The 20,498-nt window shown below is 53.0% G+C and overlaps 1 protein-coding gene across 1 annotated transcript; it reads right to left on the reverse strand.

Moving 5' to 3' along the window:
* Positions 1-14: 14 nt before the first annotated feature.
* On the reverse strand, positions 15-18,780 carry MMP11 (matrix metallopeptidase 11). Its single transcript, XM_030460521.1, has 8 exons — positions 18,555-18,780; positions 9,490-9,740; positions 8,120-8,263; positions 6,969-7,102; positions 4,271-4,518; positions 3,725-3,938; positions 2,143-2,400; positions 15-1,253 (listed from the first exon to the last, which is right to left on the reverse strand). Exons 1-8 carry the CDS (start codon positions 18,678-18,680, stop codon positions 1,120-1,122), a joined length of 1,509 nt encoding a protein of 502 aa, XP_030316381.1. The 5' UTR covers positions 18,681-18,780; the 3' UTR covers positions 15-1,119.
* Between the last annotated feature and the right edge of the window lie 1,718 nt (positions 18,781-20,498).

Raw genomic sequence — 20,498 nt, forward strand, 5'->3', positions numbered from 1 at the left:
GCGGGTGGGCGGTGTGTAGAAAAGAGGCGGTTTATTGTTGTAGGGCGGTACATAAATACACAGCACTCACAGAGGGGTGTAGGAACGTAGGGGGCTGTAATGTTCTACAGTCATGCACGTGAGGAGAGGCCGGCACCGAGACCCCCGGGGCTGCGGTGCCGGTCACCCCCGGCTCACTCGCGGCGGAGTCTCCAGCCGGGGCGAGGAACAGGTGGGGTGGAAGGTGAAGAAGCTGAGCCAGCCCCGTTGGGTTGGGTGATGTGTTTTTATCGGCATAAGGTTCGGTAGCCTGGAGGGTGTGCAAAGAGCTGGAGCGGGGCTGTTCGGTGTCAGCCCCCGGCCGGTGTCCAGGCGGGCTGGGAACGGCGGTCCGAAGCCGATTAGTGCAGTCATGAGCAACCCGGGGTGAGGAACCGAGCTCGGTAGGAGCACGGGGAGCGACGGGGCAGTGTCCAGCACTGGCACCCAGCACCCCGGGAGCGAGAGAGCCCCTTGTCTATGTACAAACCAGTATAAAATCCTACCGCATACTAGTAATACAACATAAAACCGGGAGTAGGGCTGTGGCAGGGTCCTGGCAGTCACCACCGCAGCCTGGTGGGGTGACCCTGGCAGCAGCCGCACGTCTGCGCTCCTCCGCAGGCAGTCGGTGTCCTTCAAAGTCCCTGGCTAAGGGTACGGGAGGTGTCTCCATGGAAGCCCTTCTCCTCCCAGGCCAATGTCTGAAGCAGCGAGTGCTGCTGTGGAGAGCTATGTAAACATAGGAAATGCCGTTGGATCAGTTCTACAGGGTGGGGTCAAGGTTAATTAGAAGTGTGATCTCCTTCCAAGCTGGCTTGATGGCTTTTGGTGCTGTTGCTGGAAGAGTATGGCCCCATTAAGGGTTTAGTGGCTGCTCTTGCCAGCAAAGATCATGGCAGATGCTTTTGTATTGATAAGCAACGGAAGCTGGGGCTGCTGGAACTGGAGAGGAGCAAACTTTGTCACTTGTTAGGACAGAGACCTGTTATGTCAGACCCTGAGCCTGAAAGGAAGCCAGGAATGGCAAAGGGAACCCTCTGTGTGGCTGCTGGAGGTAAGGGTGATGGAAGGGGAGCATGGAGGACATCAGCACCCCCCTCATCTGAAGGAGTTGGAGGAAGGTGTACAGCTGAAGAAGTCCTGGCTGATCTGGCGAGGGTAGCCCTCCAGCACTTTAACCTGGACTGGGTCAAACTTCCAGTAATCTCGGCCTCTCAGGAAATAGGCAAATCCTGTGGGTAATAGAGGAAGGGTTAGGAGAAACAGGGTTTGCACAGCTTTGAGCTTTTTCCTAGCATTTTGTCTAGCTAGTACATTGTATACCAGAAGTGGCAGGAGATGCTGCTGAATTCATTCCACTTGAACCCAGGCTTGTGGCTTACAGTTATTTCACACTGTTGTAGTTTTGAAGGGATGGGTTTTGCTTTATATTCCTTGTGATTTTAAATATGTTGTACCCATGTAGTGACTGAGCCCTGAGAGGGAAGACTATGTCTAGGACTTGAACAGTGCCCATGACAGAGAGCAGTGAACACCTACTGCAGAGATCTGTCACTGTGGGGAAGCTGCCCTAAGATTTAGGCTGTGGAACCACCTGGGGGCTGTTCCACCACATCCTTTGGGAGGAAGGAGGCAGTCACCACACCTGTCATCCCAAGTACCCTGTCTGTCCCCAGTGTTTCTGTGGCACTGCCATGCTGTCTTCAGCATGGGGCACTTCTGGGAGTAGCAGGCAATACCAAAAGCATGCTGTTCATTCAGGTCAGCTGCCTAGGCTGAAGTGTAGGCAGCATTTCTGCTGTCTTCTCACCACTTTCTTTGTTGGCAGCAGTAAAATCTGTGTAGGATTCTGTGACCATTCCTGAGTCTTTGAATTCTCTCTATTAGATGCTTATTGATTGTTGCAATTATTAGTGACAAAATTTCTCACTTTCACTAAAGAAACCTCAGTTTCCTGCCTCCTGGAGCAAGCTGCCCCTCTCTCTACACCATATGGCATCTGCTGAGCCTGGGAAGTGCCCACTGCTACCAGGTGTCTAAATCTTGCCCAGTTCTTCCAGCAGGGCATTGGCATCAGCCTCAGCACCCACCCAGAGCAGGCCACGTCCCCACTGCACTGACCAAACTCATCCTGAAAAGCTGCATCGATCTCCTGAGGGACTCCACGCCAGTCAGCCATGGTCCGGGGATAGATGTTGTCCACCTGACAGGTACGGGGGTTGAAGCGCCAGTAGTTGCCTCCACTGAAGATGTAAATCTTGTTCTTCTCAGCCCCCCACACCAGAGCTGCCTGCACAGGGGATGCAGGGAGGCCCAGGTCCACAATTGGGGTGGGACCAGATACCCGTCTCTCACCATCGTAAATCCAGTACTGAGAGTCTGGTGAGGAGGCAGAAAAGAGAGACAAGGGTTCAGGAGCTCTTTGGTGCTTGATAATTCAGCAGTGAACCGTGAAAGTGGAGCTGGTGTCTTGCCAGAGCTCTCAGGGAAAGCTGTGCCTGAGTGGCTAAAACCTCACCAATGTCATGGACACTGTCACTGACGGGTGCCCGAAGTGTTGGCAGTGCAAGGAGCTGACTTCCCACCTTGGTGCAGCCCAGAGGGTGCCAGTGGTGGGATGAGGAGGCCTGTTTTAACAGCTGTTTTTCTCCTCTATTTCTGGAAGTTACACTAAAGAACTTGGCTAGAGGGACCAGCCTCTACCCTGCAGAATCAGCTCTTGGAGAACATACGTGGGCATGCACAGGCATAAAGGGAGCATGTGGCTGGAAAGCTACAGAAACCAGCAGAGAAGTTACCAAGCTGAAAAAGAGACTGAAAGCAAAGTTCCAGATTAGATTAAAATGGAAATCTGTAATTAGCCTATGGCATATAATATTTTCCCCTTATCTCATTTTAACTCATGGTAGGAGCCTGCCAATTTTAGCACTGTTAAGTGTGCAGGTCAGGTGCTCAGTAATCTGTTGATGCAGGAGCTCTGTCTGCAGAGCCATGTGCTGTGCTTTCTGGTTCTCAGTCTCACAGAGCATGGATGAGGTGTGGGCACCCAGGACACCTGGGTACTTAGGTCATACTGCATCCACACTATTGAATTTACACTTGGAAAGAACACTGAAGAAAACAGTGGAGCTGAAACAAGAGTTAGTTGCAGGTCTTGAACTCCAGAGATGGCCAAGACTTGCTTTGGCATCTCCATGGGTGATTGGTTTTTAATCCCTGTGGTGGCAGATTGCCTGGCTCTGCACACAGGCTCCCTGTAGGCTCATTCAGTCTGGGGCTACCACAGAAATTCTGCATCCAAGTGTCTGAGGAGTGGTAATGTCTATCCCTTGAGTGGGACCTTGGGAGCACAGGCTCAGGAGTTTCACAACCTGTGAAAGTGTCTGGGGGTCTCTCCTGTTACACTACTTCCCTGGATAGCCAGGGGATGGAGCAAGCAATTCCTTCTCCTTTGCCAGCAGCAGTGCCAAGGCAAAGGCTCAAAACAAATGTTCTAGAGGAGGAGATCTTGACTGTCTAATACAAAAGTGACCCCTCTTTCTCTCTTGCCCCCTCAATATCTGCTGAAAAGTTCATACTAAATGGAAAAAGGAAACCAATAACAAGGATCACTGGCTCACTAAGGATGTCCAAAAGGTTTGTGCTCCCAGGAACCTGTTGGGTCCTGAACACCCCTCAGTAAAGATGTGTTAACAGCTCTTACCTTGGAAAAACCAGATATTGCCCAGAGGGTCCTCGAAGGTGGCATCGACAGAGCTGGGGATCCCCTGCCAGTGGCGGGAGGCCAGAGCTGGGTATCCCTCTTGCAGCTTTCCAGCTCGGAGCCGCCACACGTAGCGGGACTTGAAGAAGAAGAGTTCCCCACGGATGGAGGAGGCAGCGTCGAACGCTGTGTCACAGGCATCAGGCTGCAGGGGCTGCCAAAGCACGGGGGTCAGGTGCTGGGACTGGCAGGAGACCCCCTTGTCCAGGCTGGGATCAGTGGATGGTGAGTCCCTGTGTCCAGGCACCTGCCCTGCTTTCAGCTGGTTTTGATTGGGCACATGCTGCCCAAAGATCCCCTCCCTGCACATCCTGGGCTGGCTGGCAGTGCCAGTTGTGAGGTCTAGACCATGCTCAGCAGCATGGATGGAAGACACAGACCCCAAACCAGGTGTAAGCCTGCTGCTGGCCTCACTGTGAGGACAGTCCCTGTAGCTCGGAACAAGCTGTGGTGTTAGAGGAGGACACAGACATGCTGTTCACTCACCTCCACGTTGGTGATCTCATTTGTTTCAAGGTCTGGTTGGGGCAGCTCTGCTGGCTGAGTTGGGGTTGGGTCAGGATGCAGATTGGGTTTCCCATAGAGGTACTGGATACCTTGCTTGTCATCCTCACTCAGGCTCAGTGGGTAGCGGAAGATGTAGAAAGGAGACATCAGTGACTTGGAGACAGATGTGTGTTGCAGGCCCAGGACATGGCCAAACTCATGAGCAGCCACTTGGAGGAGGTCAGTGCCTGCAAAGGGAAAAGATAGGAGCTGCTTTTGCCTGCTCGTGTGGGGGATGTCTGCCTCCTAGGTTCACTTCTACCAGTCATCAGTTTCTGTACCCCATCAGCTATTGGGAAGAAAGTGGGTTTCTGTGTGCTTTTGAATAGAAGAAATTTGCATGGAGAAAGAAGCCTGGTCTGCAGATGTAGGTGCTGGGGTGGTAAGGTTGGGCTTTGTCCATCCAACCCTGCAGCAGTTGTTGGCTACAGCTGTAGTGTGGGATCACATCCACTGTGGAAGGTACCTGCACCAGAGGATTAAAACCTACTACAGGCCATTGCCCCACAGGCAGCAGAGGGAGCTCATTTATTGCTTGTGTGTGGACTGTAGCAAGAAGGGGACATTTAGAAAGCATAAGAATGTATCCAGTGTCAAACCTTCTTCACTAGATTCAAACAGATTTATGGGAGATCATGTTTTAACAATACATAACCTTGGAGAGGGGGGGGAAAGTAGATTTCAGTATGCAAAAATGTGTCATTTGGCAGGTGTTATTTAGCTTCCAGTGGATCCTTTTTGAAGCTGATAACTTTCAGGGAAAGCTGGAAGACAGGCATATTAAGCAGGGAAACTTGTGAGAGGGGCTGTTTGTTGACAAGTCCCAGCTTATTCATGCAGTTGCCTTCAGCCAGAAATCCTCCAAGCTGCAGCCCAAGTGATGAGAAAGGCAGGGATGTGACTCAGCCAGCTTTGGTGCTCCAAGCTGGATTTCCCACTGACTCCAAGGGAGCATTGGGATGGGGCAGGAGAGAAGGGCTGCAGCTGGGAGGAGTGCCTGGGAAGGGCATAAGGAAGGTGAGCCCCTGTCTTCCTCCACTGGTCAGCTTTATGTCGAAGTGATGAATTTGCATGGCACTGACCCCATTAAATCTACACATCTAGGTCAGATGAGAAAGTGGGATTTCTAAGTCAGTGATTTATAGAAAACTTTCAGACACTTCTGTTTAGTTTGGCAGTCTCCTCACTTGATGCTTTTCAGTGTTGGCAGATCAGCTCTGCTATTGTCTGACTCTCCAGGGGAGGTGAACAACCTGAAGGAAGCTGTGCTGGGGAGCATCACTGTCCCCCATAGAAGGTTCTCCACCAGAAGCCCTGCTTTCTGCACAGCTCTGGGGTGAGCCCAGGGCCCTCTTCATACTTCTGCTCTCCAATCTGTAGAATAAGGCTAAGGATTTCCCTGCCTCACTGACAGCAGAGACAAGGATTTATCCTTGTGTATATCAATGCTCTTTTCAGCAAATTAAATAGCAATTAGCTGCAAAGAGCTTTTACAACATTTATTTATGGAAGACAGAGGGGGAGTGAGAATAGCCATGGAATAGATTTGGATTCTGATGGGAACTGGCATCCATTTTCAGTTCCTTGTTTGCCTCTACTATCATCTTTGTGGGAGAATATAGGAAATTCTTCAAAAACACAGGCAGCCCCAACAGAGGGGGCTTACAGCACAGCTTACCCTTCCCAAAGGACCACAAATGCTTCTACAGGAAGATTGGGATTTCTGTGGTTCTTGTTGTGGGTCAGCATGAAAAAGGTTGGAGATGTAGCAGTCCTGTGCCCTGCACAGAGACTCAAATAAAGTGGACTTTGGAGGAGCCCATCTGAGCCCCAAATGTTGATGTGGTCAAAATGCTTGGGAAACCCCAGAGAAGGCAGGGGCTTAACTTGGGCTTTGTGGTTATGCCTTTGTCCATGTAGATAAACTGGGAAGGAGCAGGAGGGGCTGACATCAGTTAATTTTGGCAGGTTTTACAGAAACTGATGATCTGGGCACTGATTCAGATGGTCCCAGGCAGTACTGCAGTATCTCGTGAGATACTGTGGCACCAGACCTGGAGTGCCCAAGCAGAGAGCTACCAGCTTGGATCTATTATTAGCAAAAAGAAAAAAAAAATCATGACTTGATGTGGTTTTGTTTACTGCCAGAGCATTCCCAGGCCAGAGGGGCAGAGCTGGAGCCTGGGTGGTTTCCCGTTACGGACTTATTCAGTGAGAAAATACTTTGCAGGCAGGGGGTGAGCAGTGTGTGCAGAAACTGGGGCCAAACTTCTTTGGAAGAGAAATGTGTCAGCCAGTGCTTGAGCCTCAGTTTTCCTTCATCCCTTCCCTGCTAAAGGCTCCTGCCAATGCTGTGTGCAATTCCCAAGTGGCAGGGGAGCCATCTCAGATGTGTCCCTGGGGAGCCCACTGGGAAACCAGGGTCCTGATGCTAGACAGAGGCTCTGCTGTGGCTCAAGGGTGGCAAGAAATACCTGAATACTGCCAGCAGGGCTGTGATAGATGACACCACAACCATACCAGGAAAATGATTGCTGCCTCTCAGTTTTACATGGTCCCAGTTCACACCCCAACTGAATCATTTCCAAGTGATAAACATTCTGGAATATCCACAGCCTCCCCTGAAACAGTACCATACCCAGGTTGTTCCCAATGGTCCAGGTCTCATCATAGTCAAAATGGACATCTCCCTCCCGGTGGGTCTTGGGGAAGAATGCGTGTGCCAGGATCCCTCCAGGCCCATCAAAAGGCAAGTTGTCTCCATGCCAGTACCTGGAGGGAAGACAAACTGCACCTCAGACACATGGCTGGGTGCCTCCAGTGAGCAGCAGCATCTGGCCAAAGGTGGGGAGCCACTGTGAGGGGCCAGCAGCTCTCACTCCCATCCCAAGTTCTGGACTGACTGCTTTGAGCCACTTGAATTGCCACAAACCTGGTTCTGCATCAGGGCACTAAAGAAGCAGAGCTTGGTCACACCAAGCTCTGGGGAGTTCACATGTTTTCTCAGGGATATTTCTCTCCTCCCCCTGTTTAGCTTCCAGCCCAAAGCTGACCATGGAGCCCAAAGAATTAAAGAGGTGGCTGCTCAAGCCAAGATTACACTGACATAAGCTGAGCCACAGGGGGATGCTGAGGGGCAGCAGCACTGATCCCAGCCCAGTCCTTAGGCTCCCTCAAGCCAAGCCTGCTGTTGACTAGTGAAGGAAACCCCTGAGAGTTGTGGCTGCTTTAGAATGCTAAGGGAGGCACAGGCAAGTACACAGCATGCAGATCACATCACTGCTTGGACGATCTCCACTGCCTTCATTAGTTTTATGCAAACACACAACAGAGGGAAGACTTTGCCCCTGTGCGTATTTTGCCAAAAGTGAATTTCAGGCTGGGAGCCAAGATTCATTTAACCAAGGAACTATATTTGTCTTTGGGCAGACAGCTACGTCGTTCAGTCAAGGGACAGGATGGAGAACCTGAAGATGAAAAGTCAAAACAATCGCTTAGGAAAACAGCCTGTGGGCAGAGAAATGTAAATGTACCAGGAAAATTAATGAATGATCTGTAACGGTACCGTGCACAGCCAGCACGGAACAGCTGCACTTACACAGCTGGCAAAAAAACCAAAACCCAACAAAATTAAAAAATCCCAGTGCCTGAAAGCAGAAATATGAGCCTCCACTGAAATGCCTAAGTTGTGCTCTCAGGTCTCAGCTCTGGCTAGAGAAGTCTTGCCTTCCAGGCTACTGCTCTGTCTGGGAAGAGGATGCTGCTGCTGCTGCTGCCCACTGTGCTCACCTGGTAAAATCAATGACAATGTCAGCCCGGCCCTCCTGCACCTCGGTGAAGGTCAGTGGGGTCACATCACTCCAGACTTTCAGAGCTTCCTCAATGGTCCTTCTCACTTTAGCTTTTACAAGTTGCCACGGGAACCTGATAATTCTGAAAAGCAACAGACAGGGGATGAGGAGAGCACCAGCTGTTGTCCCACAGACACTGCTGTCACGATGACTCTAGCTGTAGGAACAGTGTCACTAGGGCTGCCACTCCCTCTCAGAACCAGAACATCTCCAGACCATACAAGCAGTGCTCCAGCACCCTCTTCCAAACAAGACGTGCAGCAGATTAGTCCCATCAGTTCTGAGCCCCTCTGGCTGGTGGGCCCAGAGGTGAGCTCTCTGGAGAGCTTTGCAGATGTGTGCTTTTCTGAAGTGATGCAGCATTTCCCAGGTCTGTCCCTCATGAGTCCAGCCCCACAAAAATACCTGGGAGTGGTGTGATGTGATTTCTCCTCCTCAGTCTCTGCATTTTTTGCACTTGGAAACCTGGGCTCACTCAGAGCAGCTGCTGCCTCTCCTGCCCTCCTGTAACACCAGCAGACCATAGGTCTGCCCCGGAGGGTGCTTGCTGTCCCTCCCATTAGCATTGCTCCTGCATGTTCATCTGTGCTGTGTTTCTTTCTTTAACATTCTTAACCAAAAAAAAAAAAAAAGAAAATGGATGAAGCCTTTCCATTATCTATCACCTCCTAATGCTATGAGGAACTGTCTCCTGCACTTAATTAAATGAAGATGATTTACATGCTGTCAAAGTCCATACGGGTGTGCTCACCTCTCCACTCGTGCCCTCCTGGGCAACTGGGGGGGCAGCACAACCCCCCCACAGAACTGCTGAGGAGATTTGCAGTTGAGAATGTGTGGGGTGGCTTGGGCAAAACTTTACTTTAAGTCATGTTTATGGGAATGTCAATAACAGCTGAATAAAAAGGTCTTTGTAAAATAAACTGTGAAGTGAGCCCACAGCGGGGTGGCTGGGGGGAGCAAGAGGGGGTTGGGGCTCAGCGTGTGTCTGGGGTTTGATGTGGGGAAGTGAAGTTACACACATGGGGGTGTTGATGTGGGACTGACTGAGGGGGGGAGGCTGTGGCCCAGGGGGATGTGTTTGGGCAGGGGGCAGCTGTGTTTATGGCAGGGTGTACATGAGGGGGTGGAGAGGTGCCAGGGAGAACCCTGCGGGTGGGTCAGCACGTGGCTTCCCTCTCCCCTCAGTTTTAGGGCTGTCCCCCAGCAGTCACAGCATGCTGAGCTCCAGTCCCAAGGAAAATCAGACTGAGGGATCTGAGGATGGAGAATCAGACCAGCCTGACTCCTATTCCTGGTCTCTCTTACTTGTAGGTGAGGTCAGTCTTGTCCCAGCGTCCACCAGAGAGGACAAATCGCTTCTGACGGTTCCGCCCGTTCTGCCCGTCCAGCAGGGCCGGGAGGTCGGGGACGCCGCAGCGGGGAGGGTTCCAGCCTGGTACCTGCTCCCCCACACCCGCAGGAAATCTCTTGGCAGGCACACCGGTCCCCATAGTGTTCACCAAGGAAGACAGCCAAGGACTCTGCTCCTTCCAAGTGTGATGCTTCCGAGATGTGTCCTACAAGGGAAAAGCGAGGCTGTGACTGCAGTGCCTGGGAAGAGAGGTCCTGGTTGCAGAGTGGTGAAGAACTCCCCACAGCAGCACTGCAGCAGTGAGTTCCACCTCTGTCTGGGGCTGTTCCCCAGCTCCTAGAGCACAAACTGCTCCCCACAAACACCCTCTGTGCCTGGGCTCTGCTGCTGCCAGGCTGGGTCACACCTGAAAGGCACCATGTCCTGCCATGGCACCTCTTAAGCACTGGGCTATTTTTGGTCCATTTTCCCTTGGCAGCTGGCCGGCAGGAAATGCTTTTGCAAACTGTGGATGAGAACCAGACCCTTCAGGAATGAAACAAATCACTTGGGAGTGAATTCTCCCCCTTTACCCCACATCCTTCTTTCCCTCCTGGCCCCGGGTAGAGGTGATGTTAATGCGAGGAAGCCCTTAGTCTCCAGCACACTGTTGTGCTTCCCATGGTGTCTCCTTGCTGTCCTGCCATGCTGAGCAAGCTCTCAGCATGGCTGGGGGACAGTGCAAGCTGGAGAGCAGGACATGTGGATCTGGTGGGGTGACTGAGAGCCCAGCCCATGGGGCAGAGAGCAGCACTGACTGTCCCTGCAGCCCCTATCACTGCCTGAGCCCACCAATTCTGCAGAAGGATGGACAGGGCCATACCCTGTTTGCTGCACTGCACTCTGTGACTCTGCCTGGCTCTTCCACACTTAGCTGGAAAAGCAGTGTTCCCTTTGGCAACTTTAACTTCTGCTAATTAGCTGACTCCCATCACTTTCCCACCTGACAGCAGGACTATGAGGCCAGCATGAAGCATAATCCCCAGCAGGCTGTGAGGCATGTGGGGTAAGAGGGGCTTGGTCCCCGTGACACTGTGCTGCACAAACCAGAGGTCCAAACGCAGAATTTTTTGCCTGATTCTGAGGGAGCAAATTTAAGGGTGTGTGGGCAGCAAGAGGAGCTGAGAGGCAGCAGTGCCACATCTCTACCCTCAGGTAGAGATCCCACAGGGCTCCAAAGTGAGGACCTGGGTTTAGAAGTCCCCTTGCTTCCCTTGTAAAGAGCTCTCCTGCTGGGGACATGAAGGTCAGGTGGGCACGATGCCAGGGCTGCCATGATGCCGTGTAATCCGCGTGCTGCCACTGCTCTGTTGCCTACAATGAGCCCATTCATGCGGGCTGGAATGATGTGTGAGGCTCTTGGCATTAATTCTGCTGCCGAGCTCCCAGCTCTGTAATGGCCCCGTGCCTCTGAGTGATGCAGGAGCCTGGGAGGTCACACAAGGTGCAGTTTAGGTGTCCGGCTCTTTGTGTGTCTGTCACCACTCCAGTTTGCTGGCTTGTCCTTCCCAGCCAGCCAAACCACCCTCGGTGGCTTGGCACCTGCCAACCTTTGCCTTAGAAACCACCAACCCAGTGCTGGCATCCCAGTTCACTTTCACACACCATGGGAACCAAACCATCAACACATGCAAAGAGAGAAAGCCCTTTTACATCCTGCACAGCAAAGCCTCCCCATCTGACCACCTGTGGCACTGGGAACCCATCCAGTGCTTTAGTGGAAGGAGGGTGTACAGACTGGATTGTCCCAGGGGAGTCTGCACCCAGCTGCTCCTGCTGACTGCTGGGGCCCTGCCAGGCCAGAGGTACCTGTGTCTCAAAGAGGAGCTCTCTAAGAGCTGCCTGGCACCCTGCCTGGGCTGGCAGCTAGCTCCTGCAAAGGGCAGCTGGCAGGAGGAGCTGATAAGGTTCATGTCCTGGCCAACATCTTGCACCCAGTCCTGGTGAGAGCCTCTGCCAAGCACACAATGGCAGCTGGGTCACCAAAACCCAGCCTAGAGGGTTGTGTGGCTCTTTGTTCCTGGGTGTGCTCAAGAGCATCCACTGTCATGGGAGGCAGGTCCTGCTGCCTGAGGACATCAGGTGATGAACATGTCTGGTGTCCCAGGAGCAGGAGGTGGAGGAGAGCTGCTCTGAGGTACATAGGAAGAGTAGAGATGGACCCTGGGAAGAGCTCTCACTGAGGAACTGGGAGCACTGGGAAACTCTCAAGAATTTTCCAGGTGAGTGGGCTGAGGCTGACACAGATAAGTTTTTTTTTTTTCTTGGCTAAGCTAAGCACAACCCCCTGGTCGCCCAGGAAGGCTGATCACCTCCTTCCTGGCTTGGGGCACTGACATAAACTGAAGATGTTCACTCTCCTCCATGCAGGCACAGAGAGAGGAGCAACTGCCTTCTCACCCCATGGGATCCCCTGTTCAGACGCAGACCAGAGGTAGGTTTTCTCTCTTCTCTTTGGTTAGCTCAAGGTCACTGGCATGAATCCCAGTTTCCAGCCATCCAAACCCCACCTTGCCTTAGGCAGGACCCTTCCTGCTCCTGCCTGCCTGCCCTTTGCTGTCACCCAGCCCTGGGAGGGGATAGAGAGTGGCCCTGCATTTGGCTCTGGGTGGGGGCAGGAGGCAGACCTGGGGACAGAGAACCCAGGCTCGTTGTGCCCCCAGGCACACAGCAAGTTTCTCCTTGTTGTCACTGCACCACCATTAGCACCATGGCAGGAAAGGGCTGGAAAATGCCACTGCAGGCACAGCCAGCAAGGGGAAATGTGACAGGCAGAAACCTCTTGCCAAACAATGCTCAGGACACACGTCAGGCTGGAGATTTTGGTCTCCTTGGCTGGACACACCTCACTGCTGGCACTTCCCAAGGCTTAGATAACACATCCTCTCGCTTAAGGTCGCATCCTTCCCACCCAGCACCAAAGTCCCTCTTTCTTGGGTGTTCTCTGGGTTCTCCTGAGAATCTCTCAATGTGATAGAATGTCCCAGCTGTAAGCTTTAGGGCTTTGCTTAGGGCTGTGCTGCTGCTGAGGCTAGTGCAAACCTGTGAAGAGAGAATGAGGAGGGCACAGGCTGCTAGGTGACTAGCAAAGAGTCTCCGCTTCCTCCATCCCACCAGCGGAGGGGAAAGGATTACCAGAAAACAAAAGCAAAGGAGGGTCCCTGCAACCAGGACAGGTTTCAGAGCACCTTGGCACAAGGCTGGGTCTGTGCCCCTGGCTGTGTGCAGTTACCTGGACTGCCAAGCACAGTATAACTCTCTGCTGGGGAGCATGGGAACAGAAAACTTTCAGCCAAGGGAAGAGGCCAGGGCTTTGCAATAGGGATCAAGCATCAAGATGTCTGCACAGCACAAGCACAGAGGGACTGCCAGGCCTGAAATGAAGGGTGGAGGGCAGTGGGGATGGCAGAGCAACAAAGCTATACACAGAGAGACAGAAAGTACCTCTTCCTTGTGACCAAAAGGCTGAGGCAGGGGACAGGAGGGAAAGGACACATCCCATGGGAGCACAAAAATCACAGCCGAGGTACAGACTGACCACTCAGTTCCTCACAGCTTTATCAGCCTTCGAAGGCTGTGATACAGCAGCCATCACTTCTGGGTCTGCTGGGGCCAGATGAACACCAGCCAGGCTTCCCAGGAAGTGTCCCAGCCATCCCAAGGAACTGGGAGCATCTTTAACCTCATTGTGTTGGGCTGCACTTGCCCTCCAGAGCCTCCTAGGAGGAGCAGCAGCTGGAGCAGCACAGCCACAGTGCAGTATCAGCAACACTGGACCAAAAAAAAAAAAAAACCAAGAGTGAGGCCAGTGCCTGGTACTGACCAACCCAGTGCTCTTCTCTGCTTGGTCCAAACTCTGCTGCTTGCCCTGAACTTAAACTTGTCTCCTCTGTCGTGTACCTAATTACCTGGGCCCCTGCCTGCTCCAGCAGCACAGACATGAAAGGAGACCCTGCTCCTCTCAGACAGGAGTGACTGGACAAGTTACAACACGAAACCCATCAGTTTTGGATACTTCCCCTGTCATTGGGGGCTGTTTTCTCTTCTGCTAGGACATAGGCTTATGGCTTTTCTCCCCACCTCCCTGTCCCTTCTGCTCCTGCTTTTCCATTTCTCCCTGCTTTCTCCTTCTGTTACTCTGAGTTTGGTGAGGCCCTGGTGTTTGCTGCCTCTTTTGCTAGTGGCTTTATCCTCCTCCCAAGTGTGACCCTGCCCCTCAGACTGCTCCTGCCCTCACTTTAGTGCATGGAGAAGGATGGCAGAGTTGCTTTCTCCTGCAGTTCTCACACAAGACAGTTCTTTCACCCCATTTTTGCCCACTGTTGTGTGGCTAAGCCCCCAAGGGGCTCTTCACCCCCTTAATGGTCTGCAGCAATGTTTCTGCCTGAAATCAGCACCTTTGTCCTGAGTCCCATGGCCAGGTTTTGGCCAGCCTGGCTCTCAGCCCAGTGTAGATTTGCAAGTCTGAAAGTGCAACTACAGGTGATGGATTTTTGGTAAAACTGGAGCCAGCCCCATTCTGGTCAGGTTATGTGCCAGAAGCCTTGGAAGGTGCTAAAGCTGTAGTTAAAATTTCATGGCCTGGCCTGGTCAGCCCCTCAGCTTTGCCTGCACCTGGCTGAGGCACTCATAGTGCAAACAATGGAACTTCAGTGGAAGCAATGGTGAGGCAAAGCCACCACACTTATTGATCCTACCTCCCCCTTAACATTGCAGAGTCTCCCAACCCCTCTAACTGAACTTTTTCTTAACACAAAATACTTCTGCTACAGGACTGGCTCCTTCCTGCTGGGCTGCAGCCTCATCCAACTGCAGACAGAGTGAGGGGGAATGCAAAGGCTGAGGCCAAACTTTGGCCAAATGAGGCCAAGCAGGAGATGCTGTGGTGCCTGGCCGTGCACACACAGCTGGAGGTTCCTTCCCATACTCTGTGGCACCACCAGCACAAACTCCTGGGGCCTGACAGTTTGTTTCCGGATTATTTGGTGGTAGTTGTTGTTGGCAACGAAAAAAGGAAAATGTTTATTTTTCCTAAGCAACTGGGACATGAAACATTGTGGACTGCAAATGTTTATGCCCACAGACAGAATGAGAAGACCCAGGCTCTGCTGTAAGAAGAGAAAGCAAATAAATAAACACTGCAGGACTATTTTTATTATCAGACACTTTATTACATGACAGTTTGTGAGTCTAGTCTGTCAACAACACCACAACCAAGCTGATGGTGTCACCCAAGCAACAGTTCACCAGAAACAGGGGTACTGACAAAGCAAACAATCCCCAGGATGCCAGGATAGCAAAAGGTTTCAAGAGCCCTTAATCTGATGACCTAGAAATCCCCTTGAAACCAAGAAACTGCTCTAGGAAGCAGCACATTCCAGCCAGAGGAGGAAGGGGTTGAGATGTTTTGTTCATTGTACAATCACATCCAAGTTAAGGCGGGCAATGACCTATTGGTGCCCAGCAGCCAGGACATCTCCCACTGGATACAGCCACGTGGCACAGAGGAGCCCTCTGCAGAGCTGTGAGGGGAGATGTTCTGCCCTCAGGAAGTGTATGCTGCTCAGATGTGCAGGTTGGGCTCTCCAAACCCACAAGACAATCATTAAACCTCTACCCAGTATCCTGAAGGTATCTGGATGGGGTTCCCCCCTCCACTTATTTTCACAGAGCCACATTTGTGAGACAGCAATTCCTTCCTCCTGCACAAATTCCACTAAGTAGAGGAGGTCTGGTCACTTGCCTCTTCCTGTGGATCTCATCTTCACCAGGATTTCAGTGAACCTCTAAAAACATACCTGTGGCCCTCAGTGAACCCCTGACGTGCTCAACAGCTCTGTGCAGACCCAGCAATGCTTCCATTCTCATTACCAGCTGAGCTGTCCTCAGTGTGAGAATATCCAGGAACCCTTTGTTCACCTGCCTATGTATTTGGGATTGGGAGAAAAGAGCTGACTGGTATGAAACATCTCTGCAGGATAGTTTTGCCACAGAAGATCCTTTTCTAGACAAGACCCATACAATGTACCCCAAGTTATGGTACCAGGGCAGGATATGCACAGGGGGAAGCAAGTGAAGCACAGTGTGACCTGGAGTGAGGATCATCTTCCTCAAAGTGCTTCTCTCCTCCCTGCTCTCTTCTCACCCCCAGCTCTGCTTTGCCAGCTGCACACCCCAAGTCTTGCCACGCTGCAGGGTGTGCATATGTATTGCATGTGAAAGCACAAACACATCAAACCCACTGGAGAATAACTTACATGTGTCCTCAGCCTCTCCCAGAGCAGAGGATAAACATGCCTAAAATTACCCCAGCACTCACTGCGCTATTTAAATAACCAAACCAAAGAGAACAAATCAAACCCTTCCTGCAGGAGCCCCAAGCCAGGCCGATGGCCTCCCAGGCTCCTGGGCTGCAGGAAAGGCAGCACCATGCTCCCAGGAGGGAACCTGCTGGTCCTGAGATGGGAGCTGCAGGACCCATTCACTCCCAAGGGATTATGCTGGCTGCTGGGAGGGTGCCCAGCACTTCTCCAGGAGAGATAGTTTCCCAGCAAATGGGCTGACTTTGATTTCCCAGGGGACCCGAAAGCAATGCAGGAATTCAGGCTCTGCCGTTCACTGCCCCGAGGACTGCAGATCTTTTGTTCTCAAGTTTAACAGTGGACACCAGACACAGCCCATATTCTGCTCTCAGTTTTCTCTTTCTTTCTTTAGGTGCTAATGCAAAAGTGAAGGAGATCTACAGGGTTTGCTACAAAGAACACAGCTCCTTCTGCAGTTTGCTCTGTGTAGCCTGGCTTTACAATTAATCTTAGCCCTTGATTCCCTCCCCCCTCAGCATTGCTGTTGTGAGTAGTTACTGGAGCACCAAAAAGTCACAGTGCAGCATCCTGCTGTGCCAGGTGCTGGTCCTACTAGCACAGGTCAAGGAAGTCACAATTGTCTGCCTTGTAGGAGTGTGTCTTTTCCCAGCTCAGTCCCTCAGCTCCTTTCTCATTCATCACCCAACAGCAAAAGGTGCTCAGACAGGAAATCAGCTGCTGTTAGACACAGGGAAACCTCTCTTTGTACAGAGGGACTGGCAGCAGCCAGAGAAGTGAACATGTGATGGCATGGCAGAGCTCTGCAGTAACAGAAGGCAGAGAAGGGCTGAGGCCAGAAACTCCTGCAGGTGCCAGTGTCAGCCCAGCCATCCCACATCTGACATGAGTGCTCTAGCTGGAAGAGGAATGGGGTGCACTGCTGTCAATTTATGTTATATGTGAAAGCAACCACTATGATGCTGGCTTTACCTCTAGGGAGCTAAAGTGACCTCCAGAACAGATAAGGAACAGATCAGAGAGCTGCTACATGAAAGGATGGGAAATCTTCTGTCCAGTTCCAACCTCATACCCATGCACTCTCTATCTCTGCAATGACTGAGCCAAATGTGATTGGAAATCCTGAGCTCCACATGGCTAGTCATACACACTAGCACAAGATGTTTCTGGACAAAACATACCTGTAGAAGCATCACCTGGAATTAGTCCAGTCAAGAGGAAAGCCTTAGCACTCAAGATGCAGAGCATTATCCTGGGATGAGGAAGAACCCATCTGTGGGAAGCAGACCACCATTTGGGGGATACCTTTTTCAGGCATGTTGTGGTGGATCAGATGGAGCAGAAGCCTGAGCAGACCTGAACCCTGCTCTAACTCTGTGCTTGTCCTGCAGTTTGGTGTATTCCTCCTGTTCAAGGGGTACCAGCCAAGGCAGATGAGCCCCAGCAACCTCTGGGGCTGGAGTCAGCAGCTGCGAGCACCGGCAGAAGGAGAGGAATAGTGCACATCCCATCTGGACGGGACCCAAGTTCAGGCAGTGTGAAACGCGGGCTGGCTCTCCCTTCCCCGGGGATCCCGCACAGGTCCTGGCTGGCAGCCAGACGGTGACCAGAGGCTGTGCGGGTCCCTCCGGGACCGACATCTCCTCAGCTTACAGACGGCAGAGCTGGAGGCACGGCAGCCCAGCCAGCGTCTCTGCAGGAACCAGCGGGCTCCAGCTTGGGGCAGGTCCCTCCCAGCCCACCCGTGGCTCGGTTTGGACGAGGATGAACTCGACGGAGCGGGGACATAAGCGGGGTGCAGGTTGCCACCGCTCGAGTGTTTGGCCTCACCTTCCTCCCAGGCAGAGCTGTGACATTTTGTTTGGAATAATACGAGCACTTTGGGGGCCAAGGCAACTCCCTGCCAAGTCCCAGCCCACAGCATATTTAGCAGCCAAGTTCGAAAGTACTCAGATGACAGAGCTGATAATAAAACCATCGACAGAACCTGAACTAATCCCCTTGGGCTGCTACCGGGCATTTGCGCTCTCATTATTTTATGGCACACTGGCGAAGCGCGTGTGTATAATAACCCAATTACACACACACATTCCCGGCACAAGGAGCTCTCTGTCCTCTCCCGTCCCCCGAATCCTCTTCCCCGGCAGCGGAGTTCCCTGCTGCCCCGACTCCATCCCAGGTGCTGGGCTCTGGCAGACATGTGCAGGAAGAAAGAGCCCTGCAGCTCCCCTCCTCCCTGCGCGCTGCATTCATCCCTCCAGCCTCGGCTCCCAGTAACACTTGGAGGAATCGGCAGCACATGCAGGGGAGTTACTGCGGGCAGCGAGAGCTCGGTTGCCTTTAAACTGAAGGGGGGATCCTGTGTCCTCAGCTCTCCTTGTCCCGTTCCCTACCTTGAGAGCCCCTTTTTCCTATCCACTCCTGTGAAAACTCCCCAAGAGGAGCCCCCAAAGCGGGGGTGCCCGGCGGGGGTGTTGAGGGGGGCACGGCTGGGTGATGCCGAGTGCCGGCATCCGAGGGGATGGAAGGCGGGGCGGGGTTGGGGGGGGGGGATGCTGCACCGGAGAGCTGCGGAGCAAGGGACAGCTGGGATTTAGGGAGGGAAGGGGGTGGCCGAGTGGCCGGACACAGAGAGAGGTAGCGGAGTGGTCCCGACTCACCGGTTTGTGTCGGCGGGCGGGGGCTGCGGAGGCGATGTGCAGCAAAGCGGCGGCCAAGAAGGCGGCGGCGGCGGCGGGGGGCAGCGGCGAACGGGCCATGCCGGGCGGCGGAGAGGGCTCGGACATGGGGCGGAGGAGGGATGGGGGGGGGGTCCCCGCTGAAGCTTTTATCCCCCCCCCGGGGCCGCCTGCCCTCCTCCCCGCGTCTCCTCCCGCTCCTGCCTTTTGTTCTCCCCGAGCCGGGCCGGGGGGGACACGGGGGCCCGGCGGCATCGCGGGAGGGGGGTCCCGCCCGGACCGCCCCGCTCCGCCCCGGAGCGGCGGGGCGGAGCGGGGCGGTCCGGGCGGGACCCCCCTCCCGCTCCTGCTTGTCCCCATCCCCTGGCCTCTGTGGAAGTCCCTGGGTACGCGCGCTGCTCCTGATTTTGCATCTGCAGCTGCTGGAGTCGCCCGAGCCCCGTGTCAGTCCTTTCAGCCCTGCAGCTGGTTTCTATCTGGATTGGGCCCTCTTCGGCTTAGGGGTGTCAAGGACTAAAACGATCCTGTTAGACACTCAGTGCCCACCGGGACGGCTCAATCACAGAATCACAGTATCCTTAGGGCTGGGAAAGACCTTTCAGATCACCAAGTCCAGCCATTAACGTGTTTCAGCTGGGTCCTGTGCTGGAACATGTCCCTAAGCACCGCATCTGCAGCTCTTTTAAACACCTCCAGGGATGGTGATTGAGCTGCTTCCCTGGTTTGTGCTTGATGACCCTTTCACTGAAGAAGTTCCTTCTAACATCCAATCTAAACCTCCCCTGGTGCAACTTGAGACCTGTTGCGTGTTACTAGGAAGAAGAGACCGACCCCCACCTCACTACCTCCTCCTTTCAGATAACTACAGAGTGCTAGGTCTCCCCACAGCCTCCTTTTCTCCTGACTAACCCCCCCCCTCAAGTTCCCCAAGATGCTCCTCATAAGATTTGTTCTCCAGACCCTCCACCAGCTCCGTTGCCCTTCTCTGGATTTTGCTCCTCTGTGATTTTGTTGTAGTGTGGGAGGGTGCCTGATCTCTGGGTTTAAATGTCTCTGCATCTCTGCAGATCTCTGCTGAAGAAATCTGTGTGCGTCTGGCCCTGCGCTTACCATCTGCAAGAAGTCTTTCCCTGTGTGGGATGCTGAGGAGGGAAAAGATGGGAACAGCCCTCATTTTGGAGGTGCCAAAGCCTCCAGACGCTCAGCCACCTGGAGATGGAGGCAGCAATGCACAGAGCTGGTTTCTTGGTTTCTGTTTCTATGGAAGAAGCCCTGGACTGTGTCAGCATCCCCTCAGACTTTAGCTGCAAATTGTTTCAAGAAATGTATGCAAATAAGAAAACTTTGATCTCCAGCTGCCTGGGCTGGTGTGCAGGGAGTGGGGAAGGCTTCCTGACATCCCGGACTGTATTACTGTTTTATTTGTCTGTGATCAGTTGTTCATGTTTTGGTTTATGGGAACCATATTGAGGATGTAAATGCTGGGTACGGTGAGCAGATGTGAGAAGAAAGAGCCTGGTCGTGGCTATGTTTGGAAGGTGCTGCTGTGCTTAGCTGGTGGCTGTTGGATGCACCAGAACTGTGTGTTTGGTGTGTTTGGTGTTTTTGGGAAGAAGAGAGGAGCTGGTGTTCACAGGACTCAGACTTTACACTGGGGAATTTACCCCTCTCCTGCTGTTCTGGCTGTGCTCCGGGAATGCAGAGCAAATCCTGCGTTCTTGCCTTGCTCTGAGCCAGACAGCTGGGTCCCAGTAAGGAAAGCTTTCCTGCCTTTGTCTCTCTTTCCTTTAGTGTCTTTTCTTTGAATGCTGATGTCTCTGGGAGCCTGGTGTCTTCCAGCCCATGGTAGTGGAGCCTTTTGGTGCCCTGGGGAAGCAGGGAGAGGCGTGGGAGCAGCCTGTGAGGCAGCAAGGAGCACTTTGGCTC

The sequence above is a fragment of the Calypte anna genome, chromosome 15 (assembly GCF_003957555.1).
Source record: "Calypte anna isolate BGI_N300 chromosome 15, bCalAnn1_v1.p, whole genome shotgun sequence".
NCBI classification, from domain to species: Eukaryota; Metazoa; Chordata; class Aves; order Apodiformes; family Trochilidae; genus Calypte; species Calypte anna.

Excerpts from the sequence above, each read along its gene's own strand:
- MMP11 (XM_030460521.1), bottom strand. The coding sequence starts at position 18,680 with ATGTCCGAGCCCTCTCCGCCGCCCGGCATGGCCCGTTCGCCGCTGCCC. Across the intron at positions 8,264-9,489 it reads AAGACTGACCTCACCTACAA|AATTATCAGGTTCCCGTGGC; the intron begins GTAAGAGAGACC and ends GTTGCTTTTCAG. Across the intron at positions 2,401-3,724 it reads CAATATCTGGTTTTTCCAAG|ACTCTCAGTACTGGATTTAC; the intron begins GTAAGAGCTGTT and ends CCTCCTCACCAG.